The 16,876-nt window shown below is 37.2% G+C and overlaps 1 protein-coding gene across 3 annotated transcripts in view; it reads right to left on the minus strand.

Annotated features, from left to right (window-relative positions):
- The window catches only part of Ctnna3 (catenin alpha 3), a 1,489,259-nt gene that overhangs the window by 61,393 nt on the left and 1,410,990 nt on the right, over positions 1-16,876 (minus strand). For all 3 annotated transcript variants that reach the window (XM_037199948.1, XM_037199947.1, XM_028881063.2), the window contains one exon: positions 9,233-9,338. In XM_037199948.1, coding sequence (XP_037055843.1) covers positions 9,233-9,338 — 106 coding nt within the window. The remainder of the gene's footprint in view (positions 1-9,232; positions 9,339-16,876) is intronic.

Below are 16,876 nucleotides of genomic sequence, written 5' to 3' on the forward strand. Positions count from 1 at the left end.
AGGATAGACCCAAACACAACAGGAGGACAAAAAAAGAAGTCAATGTGATGATGTCTAAAGATATTCTGTTATACTCATAGATTGGTGCCTAACCCAATTGTCATCAGACAGGCTTCATCCAGCAACCAGTGTGAACAGATGCAGACCCCACACCTACACATTAGGTAGAGCTCAGGGAATCCTACAGAAGAGGAGGATAAAGGACTGTAGGAGACATAGGGGTCAAGGATATTACAAGAAAACCCACAGAATCAACTAACCTGGGCTCAAAGGGGCTCACAGAGATTGAACCAACAACCAGGGAGCCTCCGTGGTTCTGACCTATGTGGGGTCTTGCCCCACCGGGAACTTGGGTCACCTCTGAAGAGGTGGCCTGGAACCAAGGAAAGGTAAGTGCGCCCATTTCCCTGCCTTCCTCTTACCCAGAGACAATCAGATACAGCAGGAAGTCAAGTCAAGCAAGAACTCATTTGTTATTAAGCAGTAAGCCTCTTTTATAGCAGAAAACCTTAGAACCCTAGGAGTGGGTGAAAGGAACCAACCAATCATTTTAAAGGTCATCCTATACTCATTTCTTTGTTAACTAGCTGTTTATGCACTGATGTCATCTCCTGATCTTTGTATCTAATCTCAGCTTAAACAACTTGGGCTCCATCTGTCCAATTCCTCTCAGCATCATCTTTGCAGTTCATGTCATCCTGTATACCCCACAGACCTAGGTAGGTACTCTGTATATATGTTACAGTTGTGTAGGTTAGTCCTCTCATGGGACTCCTAATGGTGGAATCAGGAGCTGTCTCTGACTCTTTCCCTGCCTTTGGGGACTCTGCTCCTCATACTGGGTAGCTTTGTTCAGTCTTAATAGGAGAAGAGGTCCCTAGTCTTACTACAACTTGATAAGTCATGTTTTGTTGACATCCATGGGAGACCTGCCCTTTCCTGAACAGAAATGGAGGAGTGGATTAGGGGGTAGGAACAGAGAGAAGGGAGGAGGGAGGCTGGAAGAAGAGGAGGGAGGAGGAATTGCAATTGGGATGGAAAATAAATAAAAAGAAGGAAAGGGGGGGGAAAGTCCATTATGAGAAAACAAATACTCCAAAAATACCATTGAGTTATTTTGTGCTGACCATCTACTGTTGTGCATGTGGCCAGCCTTTAAGTGTGAGTCCACTGAGACTTTGATGGTACAAATTAAGCTTCTCCTTTGTAAGCTACTATCAAAAAATGTGCAGGTAAATAAATGGAGCTAGAAAACAAAATCATCTTTAGTGAGGTAACTTAGACACTAAATGACAAATGTGGTATTGTTTGCTTATATGTAGATGCTAACTGTTAAGTCTTCACCAAACTGGCTACAATCCATGTAAGTTAGATACAGAGAAAAGAACTGGGGGGGGGGATCTCACTAGGAATGGGGAATAGGATAAACAGATATGGAGGGATGGGTGTGAGGAGCATGGGGAACCAAAATGGGAGGATCAAATGGGTAGCATAGGCAAGGGAGAATTACAAAGCAAGGAAGGGACATCTAAAATGCAGAGTCATTTGAGGGGTTATACTAAAAGGTAATAAACTAAAAACTACAAAATGTATGCATATATATATATATATATATATATATATATATATATATATATATATATATAAATTTAGACTTGCCCAATAACAGGGGGGAAAGCCCTGCCTAGACATCTCTTAACCCCAAGTGAAACCTCCAGGAATGGGTTACACCTATCCAGTTGTTGGCCAAAGTGGCCCCCTAGAACCCCCATCCCAAACAACCTAAGATATTGGTCAGAGCTATTGGTTGCTCTCCACAAACCAATGGTTAAGGCCCTATTGCTGAAGACACTACCTACATAACACACTGAATGCAGAAAAGTGGGAGCTAGTACCTACCTAGAGCCTTTACCCCTACTGACTAGTGCTCATGGTTCTAGAAGGTATTCTACATACTACTAGAGGAGTAAGGCAAACACCAGCTAAGCTACAAAACCTTCCGTCTACAATAGCACCCTATCTGAAAGTATGCTTGGGCAATATTGGCACAAAAGTTGTGGAAGTAACCAACTACTATCTGATTGGAATTAAGGCCCAATCCATGAGGTGGAACCCATGCCAACACTGTCTGGGTAGCCAAGAAACTGAGACTGAATAGGCCATGAACTTAGGTTAAAACCAAATACTACTGTTCTGCTACAGGAATGTAGCAACAAAATTATTCCTAAGGACATTGTGCAAGATCAGTGACTTGCTCAGCCATCATCACAGAACCTTCCTCTTTCAGCAGATGGGAACAAATACGGAGACCCACAGCCAGAAAATATGCAAAGAGCGAGAGACCCTTGGAACACTCAGGTCTACGTGGGATGTCTCCATCAAAACTCTCCCCTAAAGGCTCAGGGAATTCTGGAGAAGAGGAGGTGAAAGATTGTAAGAGCCAGCAGGCATGGAAGATACCTTGGAAACAAGGTCTTCTAACCACATCAGGACTGAGACAAATATGAACTCACAGAGACTGTGGCAGCGTACACAAGGCCTGCACAGGTCTAAGTTGATGGAGTTCCAGTGTTGAGAGGGGAAGTGGACACATGTCCCCATCCCTAACCCAGAAGCTATCTTCATTTGTTGACTAATTTTATTCTTGAACTAATAACCAGTGCTACAGTTTCTCACATTTAACACATTTAAAGAAAGTATTCAATCTTTTTTTAAGAGGCTCTCTCAGGGGTGAGCTGGAAGGCTATATAATTCTATTAAGAAAAGGACAATGAAATGGGTACAGCGTTTGAAATGAACTTCTGTAGTTGTGAGCAGCTTGACCCAGATTCATCTTTTATTTAGAAGTTTGATAAAAGTCTTAGTTATATATTTGGAAATCAGGTTAGTTTTTTCATCTGAAGAAGAAAAATCATTCTAACAGGTAAATTCTCATGCTCTAGGATGTGTTCAAACCTGTTGTTGATATTGGAAAAGCCTGAGGGGTTTTTTTTAAATTTACCTCTAATATTTGTGCATATTTAAAGCACTCAGATTTATAATTTCTATGAAACAGTATATAATGACCAAATCAGCTCAATTGGCACATCCATTTCCTCAGATATTCCTATTTCTGCAAATCTGAATAGTTTTCATAGTCCTAAACACATTTAGAAGAATATTCATCCAAATTTGAGAATGATCTTTCATTCTTTTTTTAAATAACTTTATTTATTTTAAATCCTAGCTTTAGTTTCTACCCCCTCGCCTCTTGCCAGTCTCTCCCTTAACCCCCCTCTGTCCCCACTCCCCAATCCACTCCTCTTCTGTTTATGTTTAGGAAGGGCACTTCTTCCATGGATATCAACGAAACATGGCTTATCAAATCGTAGTAAGACTAGGTACCTCCTCATGTATTAAGGCTGGGCAAGGCAACCTAGTATGAGGAGTAGGGTCCCAAATGCCAGTAAAAAATGTTGGAGACAGCCCCTGTTCCCATTGTTAGAAGTCCCACAAGAGGACCAAGCTACACAAATGTAACCTATATGAAGAGTGCCTAGGTCAGGCCCATGCAGGCTCACTGGTTGTTGGTTCAGTGTCTGTGAATCTCTATAAGCCCAGGTTAGTTGATTCTGTGATTTTTCTTGTGGTATCCATCAAGACTCTGATGGCAAAAACTCAACTTTTTCTTTGTAAATGATCATAACAAAATTATCATGGTAAATGGATGGAGCTAGGGAAAAAAAACAAACAATAAAACATCCTTAGTGTGATAACTTAGACACCAAAAGACAAAGGTAGTATGTATTTGTTTACATGTAGATTCTAGCAGTTAAGTCTTCAATAAGCTGGCTACAATCCATATAACCACAGAGATTAAAGAACTAGGGGAGGGGTTGAAGGATCTCCCTAGGAAGGAGAGACAAAATAAACAGTTATGGATGGACGGCTGTGAGGGGGACTGAAATGGGAGGATCAAATGGGTAATACATGGGAAGAGAAGAGTAAGAAGCAAGGCAAGTAAGGGCCATTTGAGGGGTCATACTGCATGTGCAGTGGTTTGAATAGAAATGCCTCCCAACCCTCCACCCCCCAAGGTTCATATATTCCAACGCTTGGCCATTAGGGAGTGATGCTACTGAGAGGAACTAAGAGGCATGGCCTTGAAGTAGGTGTGGCTTTTTTTGGAGGAAATATATCACTAAGGGTGGGCTTTGGGGTATCAAGAGCTCAGTGTCTTTCTCTTCCTGCTGCCTGCGGTTCAGATGCAGAACTCCCAGTTACACCTCCAGCACCATGTCTGCATGTGCTGTTTTCTATACCATGATGACGACAGACTGAACCTCTGAAACCGTAAGCAAGCCCCAAGCCCCAATTAAATGCTTTTTTTGTTTGTTTGTATTTAAAAACTTTATAAATACATTTGTTATTTTTGTCTGTTTGTTCATTTTAGTTTTGAGTTGGGTTCAAGACCATATACCCTAAACACTGATAATAATGAGAGGCAAAGATATGTCCATCTACACCAACTCTCTTTTTTTCATGAATAACTGTACAGAAAAACTGGTCTAATCTGCTTTTAAGTTTTATGATGGCTTCTGTGATAAAATCTCAAAAAGCAATGTTTTCTTAATGATTGATTACAATTCAAAACAGCACCCTCTTCCTGATGCCTGAAATTTATAAATTGAGGAATTACTTGGGTTGACACAAACTTACAGAGTGTATTATCTTGCACATAGAATCAGGATGTGGAAAGGGTGGTGGAAATCTAATTCAGACAAAATCTAGTTACTTAAAACTTTTATTATTACAATTTTTCTTTGTTCCTAAGAATTTCATACATATACACTATGAAATATGATCATATTCTTCAACCATTTCCTTCCTTCAACTTCTTGCATATCTCCCTAACATTCCCACTAATTGTTATTATAATAATAATAATTATTATTCCCATTAACTAATGTTATCTTTTAAAATTAGTTTTGTAACCACTAAGTCAAATTAGTGCTTTCCATGTGTGCCTAAGTATGCAACCACATAACTGGAACATGGGAAACCTACCAACAGGAACAGCTTCAAAAAGGAATGAACCTCCTTTCCTCTCCCAGCAGCTATTTTTTCTTGTAGGCAGGTAAGGAGTCACAAAGAGAAATTTTTCTCATCTTTACTTTTTCATGCCCATTAACAAAATAACCCCATGACCTATAATACTCAGCACATCTTGTCCTCTGGTTCCTAGGGTCACAGTTTTAAAGGAATGGAGGAAACCTGAATGATATCCTTAAAGCATCTATGGCATTGCTTAAATATAAAAATGACAAAGAAACAGTAAAGGGAACATGGTGGGAGAGTATTTCTTCGATAAGCACTGTCAATTGATGATTACACCCAGGTCACATTTTCAGTGTCTATCCTGGGTTGATTCCTGAAGAGCCACTAGGCATTTACTTTCATGAAGTGAGAGCTCATTAATCTAGAGAAGAGAACTCAGCATCAACATCTGCACTTCAAATAAATTTCAGAAAGAAAACAGCATCAAAGCACACATACTGTCACCAGGTACATCTGGGAATTACATTCCTAAGGGATATGTAATAATGATTTAATGAAGACTCTAGAATTTAATTTCTAGTGTAGTCTTATTATAATGAGATCTTTGGTTCAGTATAGAATAATTTCAAACAAGGAAATTCATCAACAATATTTGGTAAACATCAATATAAATTACATTTGTAGATTATTTTGATCATAGTGAAATGAATTGCTAATGATTTCAAACGTACATATCAAGTTTTATGATGCTATCTTTCTTGAATTGTCAATTTATTTAACACTATAAATTAACTTTAATTGTAATCATGATTGAGTGGGAGTAGTGACTCAACGGCCTAGACGTATTTGTTTTGACAAAGCTACAAGGAAGTGGTGGGCAGACTTTGGACACATTACCAGTGTCTTTCCCTGTTCTGCATACTTCACTTGTGCTTCTATTCATTCCTCCCTACTTAAGGGTACATTGCATCACCACCTAAACAAATTCTGTGTATTTTTTCCTGCATTATAAGGTGTTGGTTGTATCATCTAATTTATCTACTACATGGCAAAGCATAGAGCTATATAGAAGAATTAAAAACATGTGCACCTAGGTTCAGGAAGCCTTGTCTTGTACTGCTATTCTCCAGCTTGCTATACTATTATTCACTTGCAAATTGCCCAGGAATTGAAGTAGCTAAAAATATCCTGCCCTATGGTGTAGTGGGTAGCTGTTCCACCTTTGACCTAGAAGTACTACCCTCATGGAGGCTTCCAGTAACTGTCAAGCCTACGAAGCAGGGCAGAGAGAGGAGTCCTTAAGACCCGAGATCCAGATTTGCTGGCTCTCTTGGTTCCTGGATCCTGGACGCTGGATGTAGACCGAGCATAGTTCTCCAGAGAACACCACTAGACTGCGCTACACCTTTCCTGGACCCCGTAACCTGTCCCTTCACTAGTAAGTTACCCCACAAAATAAAGCTCCCTTTTAACTACGTGGAGTTGCCTTAATACCAATACTATGGTAATATACTATGTGATGCATGCAGTATTGGTACCAGAGTTGTGCTGTGGTGAATGGCAGAGTAAAGGTACCACACCATTTCAATTTAATTTTAAAGCTCAAGAAATGTCGAGTGTTGGAGACAAATAAGGTGAGGTGAGAGCCTTAGTAGAAGGTCTTACATCATATGCTACATATAAAACAGATTTTATGAATTTTAAAAACTTGAAGGAGATGGATAATATAACTATATTTATTGGTTTAATGTATTAAATTAGTAACCCAAAATCCATTACTTACAATTAAATAACCAAATGTTTACAATTGGAAACTAAAAAATAGAGGCTTTCAGTTCTCCCTCTAACTTGGTAACAGCAGTTCATGAATGGTCAATTGTGCCTAGTGTATCTGTAACAATTCTATATTCAGAGAAGAAAGATAAGAATGGAAAAAAATTTGTCCAGCACTGAGAATTAGAGGCTTCAGTTAAATTTATTTTGGATCAATCCCTCTACACATAAATATTACACTAAACAGAATAAAAATAAATTAGTATAAGATGTATATTTATATTACACTTTAATATAATATGTACAGATGTATTTTAAGTTTATTTAATGTGTAATTAAAAATTGATAATTAACATTTTGATGGTCCATCAGAAACTAAAAAGAACAGACTAGAAAGCACCATAAAAATTGTCCAAATTTTAAAATTCTAATAATTTGAATAAAGTAGTAACCAACACTACCAGGAAAGCCTTTCACGAAATTTACAAGCACTAGACATTGCCTAGCCTTCCTCATTTTACCATTTGTGTTCTCCCAATGCTTTTAAGTATTTGAAGTCTAAAATTTGTGTGTGTGCATGCACATGAGCCCTGCTTCTGGGAACAAACAAGTGCACATTCATGGATGACTCCCCCAAATGTTCACTAAATCATCTCCATCAGAGTCTTAATTCCCAGTGTTAATTGTTCAGAGCCACGTTTATGTAGAACAGAAAACTACCCAGCTTTACAAAGTTAAAATTTCTGAGGACTGTTATCCACAATTTCTCACTAGTCAATGGCTGCTTTTTAAGCTTCTTGGAAAGTAACAATGCTGTGTGGAAGTAGAATGATATTTTCCTCCCTCCTGTGTAATTAGAATAATATTAAAATGATGGCTAAATTTAATAATTATAGCAAAGTTCTGCTGTGCAGAGATCTTGTCAAAGAATAAAAGATATCAGAAAGATTTCAAAATGTGTAGTTTTTTTTTTTTTTTTACTTCTTACAGTTATGGACTCTAAAACAAACAGGAGAACAAAGGTAAGAGGCTTTTAGTACTTAAAGGCAATTTAAGTAACTGTAAATCCAGCTAAATTAATACATTTTAATTCTTCCACTAATAGTCAGTCCCCCACGAAAGTCAATGCAATTCAACTCTAAAATATGGAAACATATAGGCAAGGATGGTATTTATTTACTTATTAGATTGGGAATTTCTGAATTTCAAGAGGATGGAATTTATTTTTAGATATAAATGCTAAATGCTGTGTCAGTAACTCTAAGCTGAAATGCTTGGACAAGAAGTGCTTCAAATTTGAGAGATTCTTAGATTTTTAGAACGTTTATACAGACTGGCAGATTCTTACACTTTTAGAAAATTTGCGTAGACTTAACCTGTTGAGTACCTTTACTCGGAAAATCAGAAATCTCAAGTCTGATGAAATCTAAAACCATCTGTGTGTCATGCCTGCTTCTGGACTTTCAGATGATCAATGTCCTACCTACTTTAAACAACAGATTAAATACATTTTCGTAAGGTTTTAAGTAGCAAGATATTGAAAAGCAATGTACACTCAAGAAACTTTAAAATACTTTTCTCTGGTAGTAGCTTCCCTCATTAGTCTGTTCTCCATTTAACCACAAATATATTAACTATGGGACTAATTTTTCTCATGTTCCAACACAGTATGTAAAAAGAAAGAGATGAAACAGCAGCAATCAAACTAAAAGGCATCCCAGTAAAGTTTTACTTTTAACATATAAACAAAACATATGCAGTATATGCAAAATCAAAGAGGTATATTCCCTCCAAAGAAATTTTTATTATGAAGTTAAATATAATGATAAATATAATTTAAATGTATTTATATTACACCCCTGCCTGAAATATTAAATTTTCACTATATAGATAACTTTGTAATATAGGTTCTGCTTAAAAATATTTTTTTAACCTATGAGAAACTCTAGGAAAAGAATAAAAGCTTTGGAGAAACACCAGTGTGACCAAGGGTTATATACTTCGGACAAATGACATCTTTACTTTGTTCTAATAATGCTATAAAGTATTGACCTTAAACACCTACCACTTTAGAAGAAAAAATGTGAACTAACGGACAACATCAAGGAAAAGAGAAACACAAGTTATGCTACTACAGCCAATTAAAAGGATTTAATTCATTTTAATCTGATAAAATTGATTTTTAAAATAGAGTATATTTAAAGCTAAATACATGCCTTCTCTAAAGCTAATTATACTTTCTTAAAATTTATTGTCTCACAAGTTGCATAATTATAGTGTTATAAATTTTGAAACTCTAATATAGAAAGCAAACGTATTCAATAAAATTTTTAAAAAGTCACCCAGCTTTACTCTAGTCAGTTATCAAGCAGAAGAAAGCAAATAGCAAAGACTTCCTCATGTCTATTTATAAGTAGCTCACCTGGTTAGCAATCTGCCGAGCGAGAACATCCATCCTTGATCCTGACTCTGATATCATCTTAGCTGCATAGATTACATCAGTGGTATGCTTTAGTGGTCCTTTTCCCCTGAAAATAAATGATACCGATTAGTTTTCATGGTTCATATATAAATAGACATAATGAATATACACATGTCAATAGATACACATTTTATTTTATTTATTTTTATTTTCATTTTTAAGGTGTGTGTGTGTGTGTGTGTGTGTGTGTGTGTGTGTGTGTGTGTAGGGGTCTTTAGAGACCAGAAGAGGGCATTGATTGGTAACCCTAGATCTGGAGTTACACGGGGGTTAGGCACCCCCATGAGATCTGAGAACTAAACTTTGGTCCTCTACAAGAGTGCAAGCATACCTTAACAACTGGGTCACTTCTTCAGTCCTGATGTACATTTATACTCACATATAGAAAAGATTTACAACCTCAAGCAGTAGCAATTATACTTATATGGTTTGTTGTTGGATGGGCACAAAGTGTCATTTAATTATAGTCTTAAAAATTAAAATTAAAGTCTATGGTATCACCCAGCAGTGGTGGCACATGCCTTTAATCACAGCACTCAGGAGGCAGAGCCAGGCAGATCTCTGTGAGTTCGAGGCCAGCCTGGTCTACAGAGCAAGATCCAGGACAGGAACCAAAACTACACAGAGAAACACTGTCTCAAAAAACAAAACAAAACAGAACAAATCTATGGTATCAAAATTCAGACAATAATATAAAGAAGATGAATAGCATTGGGCTTTATTCCAATTTTTTATTATAATAAGACTCAGTTTAGAGATATGTTGGTAGACCCAGGTATCTAATGCAAAGATCATTTATAACCAGGATATACATTCAACCTTGCATTGTGAGAAGCCAGGCTACTTACAATTTTTTTCTTTTAATCCATCTTGTACATTTTTTTCAGCTAGTTGCATAATATTTTCTATCACATAATCTCTCCTCTATAATTAATTCAAATATAGATTTGAGCCTGAGAAACGTGTAATGTAGGACCTTTAGTATTGCAGTATAAATTAAAGTTTCTTCTCTCTGTGGACCCCACAGTGTTCTGGTGCAGCTTTAAAGAACAGAAACCCTGAGTCTAACCAAAGTGACTCCTTTTATTCCAAGAGCTCTTCAAAGGAAAACGCTGTCAGTTTTGCTGCAGTGAATCCAGTGATATTTTTTCCCCAGACCAAAATGAATTTGAGCCTGAGAACAGTTCATCAGGAATTCTGAAAAGGTGTTTCTCTCAAACGATAATCTATCCTTTCTTGTTTTCAATAAAGGTATATTATAAAATCAATTGTTGCACAAAGGCCACGCTGTACACCCATCTTCATCAGTAAGAGAAAATGCCAGCCGCCAAGTAGCAGTCTGGCAGCCTCTGTAAAGCTTCCCTTCTTTTTCTCTCAGCTGTCCACTCATCAGTTCTATCACTTCTTTCATATTATAAGCTGAGCACAAGAGAAAGAAGGAACTAGGGTAGGGAAAAAGTATGTGGTTCCAACCTCAGAGCATCCTAGGAAGTGAGTGGGTCTTGAGAACACCATTTGTGCATTCATGCCATATGCTTTTTAATTTCCTCTTGTTTTTCTCTAAATCTACTTTTTTATGCTTTTATGCTTTTTCCCCTCCTGGGGTAAGACAAAACAAAACAAAAATAAGTAGTATATCACAGTTTTTGAGTACAAATCTGTATTTACATATTTTGGACTGTTTCCAAAAAGAAAAAGCAAAAAAACAAAACAACAAAATACCCACTCCCTACAGTTTGTAACCAATCTGTGCCTCCCTGTCTTCTGGGATGGGGCTAGCATTCAACACACAAAGACTTTCTAAGGATTACCTGAGTTTATTTCTCCATCATGCACTAAACATCATCTTAAATAAAGTATGAATTATAAAAGGAAATGTGTTATAACTTTAATAAAACTGTGGCTCATGATAGATTTGTATAAAAATAAGATCACTGTCATGATCACACAGGGTAATTAGATAAGAATGATGGCCGGGCGGTGGTGGCACACGCCTTTAATCCCAGCACTCGGGAGGCAGAGCCAGGTGGATCTCTGTGAGTTCGAGGCTAGCCTGGGCTACCAAGTGAGCTCCAGGAAAGGCACAAAGCTACGCAGAGAAACCCTGTCTCGAAAAACCAAAAAAAAAAAAAAAAAAAAAAAAAAAAAAAAAAAAAAAAATGATGATTTCTGCAGAATTCCATTTCTTTCTTTTGTAAGTGTTGAGTTTGATCCAGGAGAGGTGGAGGAAAACAGATACTTGTCTGTGAATATTACTTTAAAGGGAATCTGGCACCTCCAAATCTCTATTGTTTTACTATTGTGCCAGTCTGTACACCTGGACTAGGATTTGAAAGAGAGATGTTTCTCTATTACCTATTTTCTGAAAAAAAAAAATAAACAGAGGAAAGACTACCTGAGCAGAGGCAGCTGTCCCATCCATCTATATAACTCCTCATTCATTTCCGAATCTCCACTGAGCACTAGGACACAGACTTTAGATTCTGGTCTTTGTCCTTGGAAGATAATGAGCCCTCAAGGTGTGATTCACAAAGTCGATAATTCCATGATGCTTTAGAAGAAGGGGGGCAGTAATGAGCAGTGTGAGGGTTAACAATAAGATAGGAAGGACAAGAAGAGAAAGGTTTTTATTAGGCAAGTCAGGATGGAGATAGAGGGAGAAAGTGTATCTTTATCTATGTCTTAGTTACACCTTAGCTTGAATGTAACAGTAGAAACAAAAGTGCAAAATATGGTCAGAGATGTCAGAGAAATATATTTGCGCACTCAGAAGATGTGCTAGCTAGCTTTGTGTCAACATGAAACCAGCTAGGGTCCTCTGTGAAGAAGGAACTCCAGTTGAGAAAATATCTCTATCAAATTGACCTGTAGGCAAGTCTATAGAGCCCATTCTTGGATAATGGTTGGTAAGAGAGGACCCAGCCCCCCGTAGGTGGTGCCATCCCTAGGCAGATGGTTTTGGCTTGTATAAGAAAGAAAACTGAGCAAGCTGTGGGAGCAAGCCAGAAAGTAGTCTTCCTGCTTGGTCTATGCTGCAGTTCCTGCCTCCAGGCTCCTTCTTTTCTTGTGTTCCTGCCTTGGCTGCCCTCAGGATGGACTGTGATTGGTAAATGTAAGCCAAATACCTCTCCAGGTTTCTTTTGATTATGGTTTTTCTCACAGAAGTAAAACACAAATTAATACAGAAGAATAGTTCTATACAGTGATTAAAAAACAGAGTGGCTTCACACTCTGATAAGTAATCCAAGACTCCTTAATCTGTAAGCTGAAAACCACAATGTATGTCTCCTGTGTACATAATCCAAAGGCCTTTTCACTCCCCCCCCCCTTCATAGTGCCTCTCAAAAATATTATAAGCAAGATTTCTTCTAAAAATGAACCAGGAAAAACTAAAAAATATCAATACATGTAACACAATGAAAAGCTGGCCTCAGAAATGTCTATTACCACATGCCTTACTGCTGACATAGGTTTCTTTGCAACTTAAGAGAAAAATCAACATTAATTGTTACAATATTTGAATTGCTCTTATCAAATTTGCTTTATGCATCAGGGAGGACTGGAAGTTATGTACATGGTTATGTTCAAGCAAGGAATTGCATTTCATTATCTCTATGTCTCTCCAGAGAAAGTTAAACTTAAATAAAGCTGTCTAAGCTCCCAAAAGACAATACATCAATTTTCAAGGTCTTAAACAATGGACAAAGGTTGTTTCTAAGCAGAACAGCCAAGTCTCTTGCAGCTAAAACAATACACAAAGAGTTATATCTACAGATGGATCTTATCTGCAAAATAAGATATGCCCTGTATGAAAGCCCTGGGCTAATAAAGGAGAAATTACTTCTAGCTCCAAATATAAACCTTGTTGTGAGACCATGATCTTAAAAGTCACAATAAGTTTTGGTATACCTTCAAGTAATGATAATACATGATGACAGACCATGATGACTCCCTTCCCCTCATTCTTAATTAGATGTATTGCCTGGCAAGTTTCCGTCTGAGTGCCAAAGAGTTTATGTGTCAATACACATTTTACGAATGATTCCTTATCATGCCATGCTTCCAGACCAAGCTACAGTGCAACCACAACAATGACAAATTTTGAACATTCTCAGTCTGAAATGTGCTACATAATGAAGGCTTTTTGAATTGGGGGACGCAGCTAGAGGTTGTCTGCAGCCTTCATCTTTTTAATGCAATCCTTGTGATTCCTTGTCAGCAAATTGCACCTTAAATCACGGTTAGATCCTACAAAGAAAGACACCCAAAATAATAGTGGGGAGAGAGCAAAATATCTGGAGATATTCTAAAGACACCAGAGGCCAGAATTTTTTTTTAATACAAACTGATCAAAATAATTATCTACAACCCAACATGGAAGGCTTTGAGGAAGAGGGTTTCCTAATGACTATGTGAAGTTATTCTTGCTTGTTTCCCTCATTTAAAGAACATCTTGTTATATACAATTCATCTGTCAAAAATTTAAAAATAAGTACTGCTGTACATGTATGAAGACCTCAGTATGAGTCAGCAGAACCACATAAAGCTAGGCCTGTATAAATCCAAGTACATCTGTGGAGAAATGAGAATCTGACATTGGAGCATCACCACAAACCCAGGGCCAGCTAGCATGTAGCCAATGTTAGCTAACAAGAGAGTTCCTGTCTCAGACAGAGGGGATGGAGAAAGCTGACACCAGCATTACCATCATACATGTGCTGTGGCATATGATTACCTACAACTCAAACACATGAATGCTCTCATAAAGACACACACACATGCATATGCACAAACCCTCATTCATAAATACATACATATATCCCAACATGTATAAATTAAAAGTTTTAAATCATATGACAGAAGATATATTGAGAAAAACTTAATGAAATGTAGATAACATAGATTTTATCATATTTAGGTGAGTGAAAAATTTCTTTGAAAAGTCAATTTATTAGTTCAATAAACACCTCCTGTCCATTTCTAACATTATTATGTACTTAACTCATCACATTTTTTTTGTATAGAGGCCCCTTCTTTATTTCTTTTTGGTTTCAATAAACAACATAGAAACTATGAGCCATAGAGTTCCACTTATCAGGGTTCTGGCTTAATAAAAATAGTATTGAATCATTTCATTTTCTGCTGTCAGAGAAAAAGTGTATCATTGAAATGATTTGGTATTTTGTGTTACCAAGTAAACACAAAATAAAAAAAACTTAAGTATATTGTTTACATTTTGCAGCCTCTGTGTCTTTGATATAGATTCACATGTATGAGACCTAGACCTTGCAATTCAATCCTCTTTTCATTCGATATTAATATGATGTTTATATGTGTGTGTGTGTGTGTGTGTGTGTGTGTGTGAAAAACATAATATATTGCCCCATAATATTGCACACATTTTTCCTTTTCTGCATTCTAGGCAAAGCTTCAGATATATATTTGTTTGTTTGTTTGTTTTTTGAGTCAAGGTTTCTCTGTGTAGCTTTTCATCTTTCCTGGAACTCACTTGGTAGCCCAGGCTGGCCTCGAACTCCCAGAGATCCACCTGGCTCTGCTTCGTGAGTGCTGGGATTAAAGGTGTTGGCCACCACCGCCTGGCTCAGATATATTATTTTATAATTATTATCATTTCTCTGTGATTTCAATATAAAAAATTTCTCCCACTGGCATACATGTTTGAGTATTTGCAGGTATTGTCTTTGGTGGGCTGACATTGGGCCTAGCTGTATGACTTTAGGTCATTAGGGATAAGTGATGACGTGTCTAAGGCAGGTTCCAGTCTTCTAACTCTCTACTGCTTGGTTTTCCAGGATGTAAGAAGTTCCCACAAGATCTCACCACCACCATTCAAACTTCTCCAGTTCCCATGCACCTATACCTTGATAGGCTATAATCCATGAAACCCTTAGCCAAATTAAACCCTTCCATTTCTGTCAGGAATTCGGTCACAACAGCAAGAAAAGTAATGAGTATATATCTAATTTATTTTCTATGCTCATGGTAAGAAAATCTGGCTTAGGTGTGGAAAGGGTTTATCCAGCTTATACTTGCAGGCTCATTGTTGAAGAAAGTCAGGGCAAGAACATAAACAAGAGCTTGTAGCAGAAACCATGGAAGAAAGCTGTTTGCTGGCTCAACCACAGATTCATGCTAACTAGCTTTCTTAAAAGGCATGGGACCACTTGCCTAAGGAATGGTGCCTCCCACAGTTAGCTGGATATCCCTACATTAATTAACAGCCAAAATATATCTCACAGACATTCCCACAGACCAACCTGATAAAGAAAATCCATCAATTACTTTTTCTTTAGGTCACTCTAGCCTGTGTCAAGTTGACAATTAATGCTAACTAGGACAAGCCCTAGTGGTTTTAGACTGTTATTCTGTAGAAGAATCTGAAGGAGAGGAAAGTTAAATCTGTTTTGACTGAATTATTTAGCTTAGAAGTATGAACAATGAGATATAAATATAGGTATTGTGGAGTGGTATCTTCTTTTAGAACCTACAGTGTATTACATTTCCTAAAACATAACAAGTAATAGTAAAAAAAAAATTAGACAGCGGTAAGAGTTACTCTGGACGTAATTAATGGCAGAGTAGAGACCACAGTAAATGCATGTGTGTGCAGGTACCAGAAGACATAGGCTCTCCTGGAACTGGAATTACAGGGAGTTGTGTACTGCCTGATATGGGTGCTGAAAACTGAACTCTATTCCTCTGCAAGAGCAGTATGTGTTCTTAACTATTGAACCATCTTCCAGTCCTACCTTTTCTTTTTTTAAACCTAAAAATGTCCTACTTTTCATATAATATCAACTGAGTTAGTTACATTGAATGACTTCCTTTTTTTCTGCTGACAGTGTTGCTCATTAGCCACAGTCATAACATCTTTTTATTAGTAGAGAAAAGAAGCATAAAATATAGGCAGATACTGTGTTTGTCCATGCACTGTTGTTGTTCGAGGTTATGTTAGTATTCATTCAGAGTTTAGTTCCATATATTAGCAAACATCCCTTCAAATCATAACTTCCTAGTACTTGTGATATAATTCTACAAGGATTACCACAGCATACCTCCTTTCAATTCTGTATTTGGTACTAAACAAGCCATAAGAATTGTGGTTGTTATGAGGCAACCCAAGACTAATAAATGAAGAGTGGTACCTGACTCTAGCAGAAGATGCAGACTTTTGCCTTCTTAAGACAAAATTTTAATGAGGCTGCTTCACCTCCACATTTCTCTTGAAAACTGCCATTTGAAAGTTTGAAAGTCTATAAAATTCCTTGGAAAGCCATCTAGTTTATAAACAGATTTCAACCAGCTAGCAATCACCAAGAGTAATTAACAATCTATAAGAAATTTGGGGACTCCAGTCTAAAAAGAAGTTTCTTATTATTTCTCAGATTTATTATTCAGTCTGACTATGAAAACAATATCAAAGTGGCCTCAACCTTCTCCCTCTTTCATGTCCTTGTCAATGAGTTCTTTGAGAACCCTGGGGTCTTTTAGGCCCTAGACCTCCATTCCTTAACATGGTAAGATACTCCAGAGGATTTATTACAAACAGATATCCAATATCTG

This window comes from Peromyscus leucopus, chromosome 16_21, assembly GCF_004664715.2.
Source record: "Peromyscus leucopus breed LL Stock chromosome 16_21, UCI_PerLeu_2.1, whole genome shotgun sequence".
NCBI classification, from domain to species: domain Eukaryota; kingdom Metazoa; phylum Chordata; class Mammalia; order Rodentia; family Cricetidae; genus Peromyscus; species Peromyscus leucopus.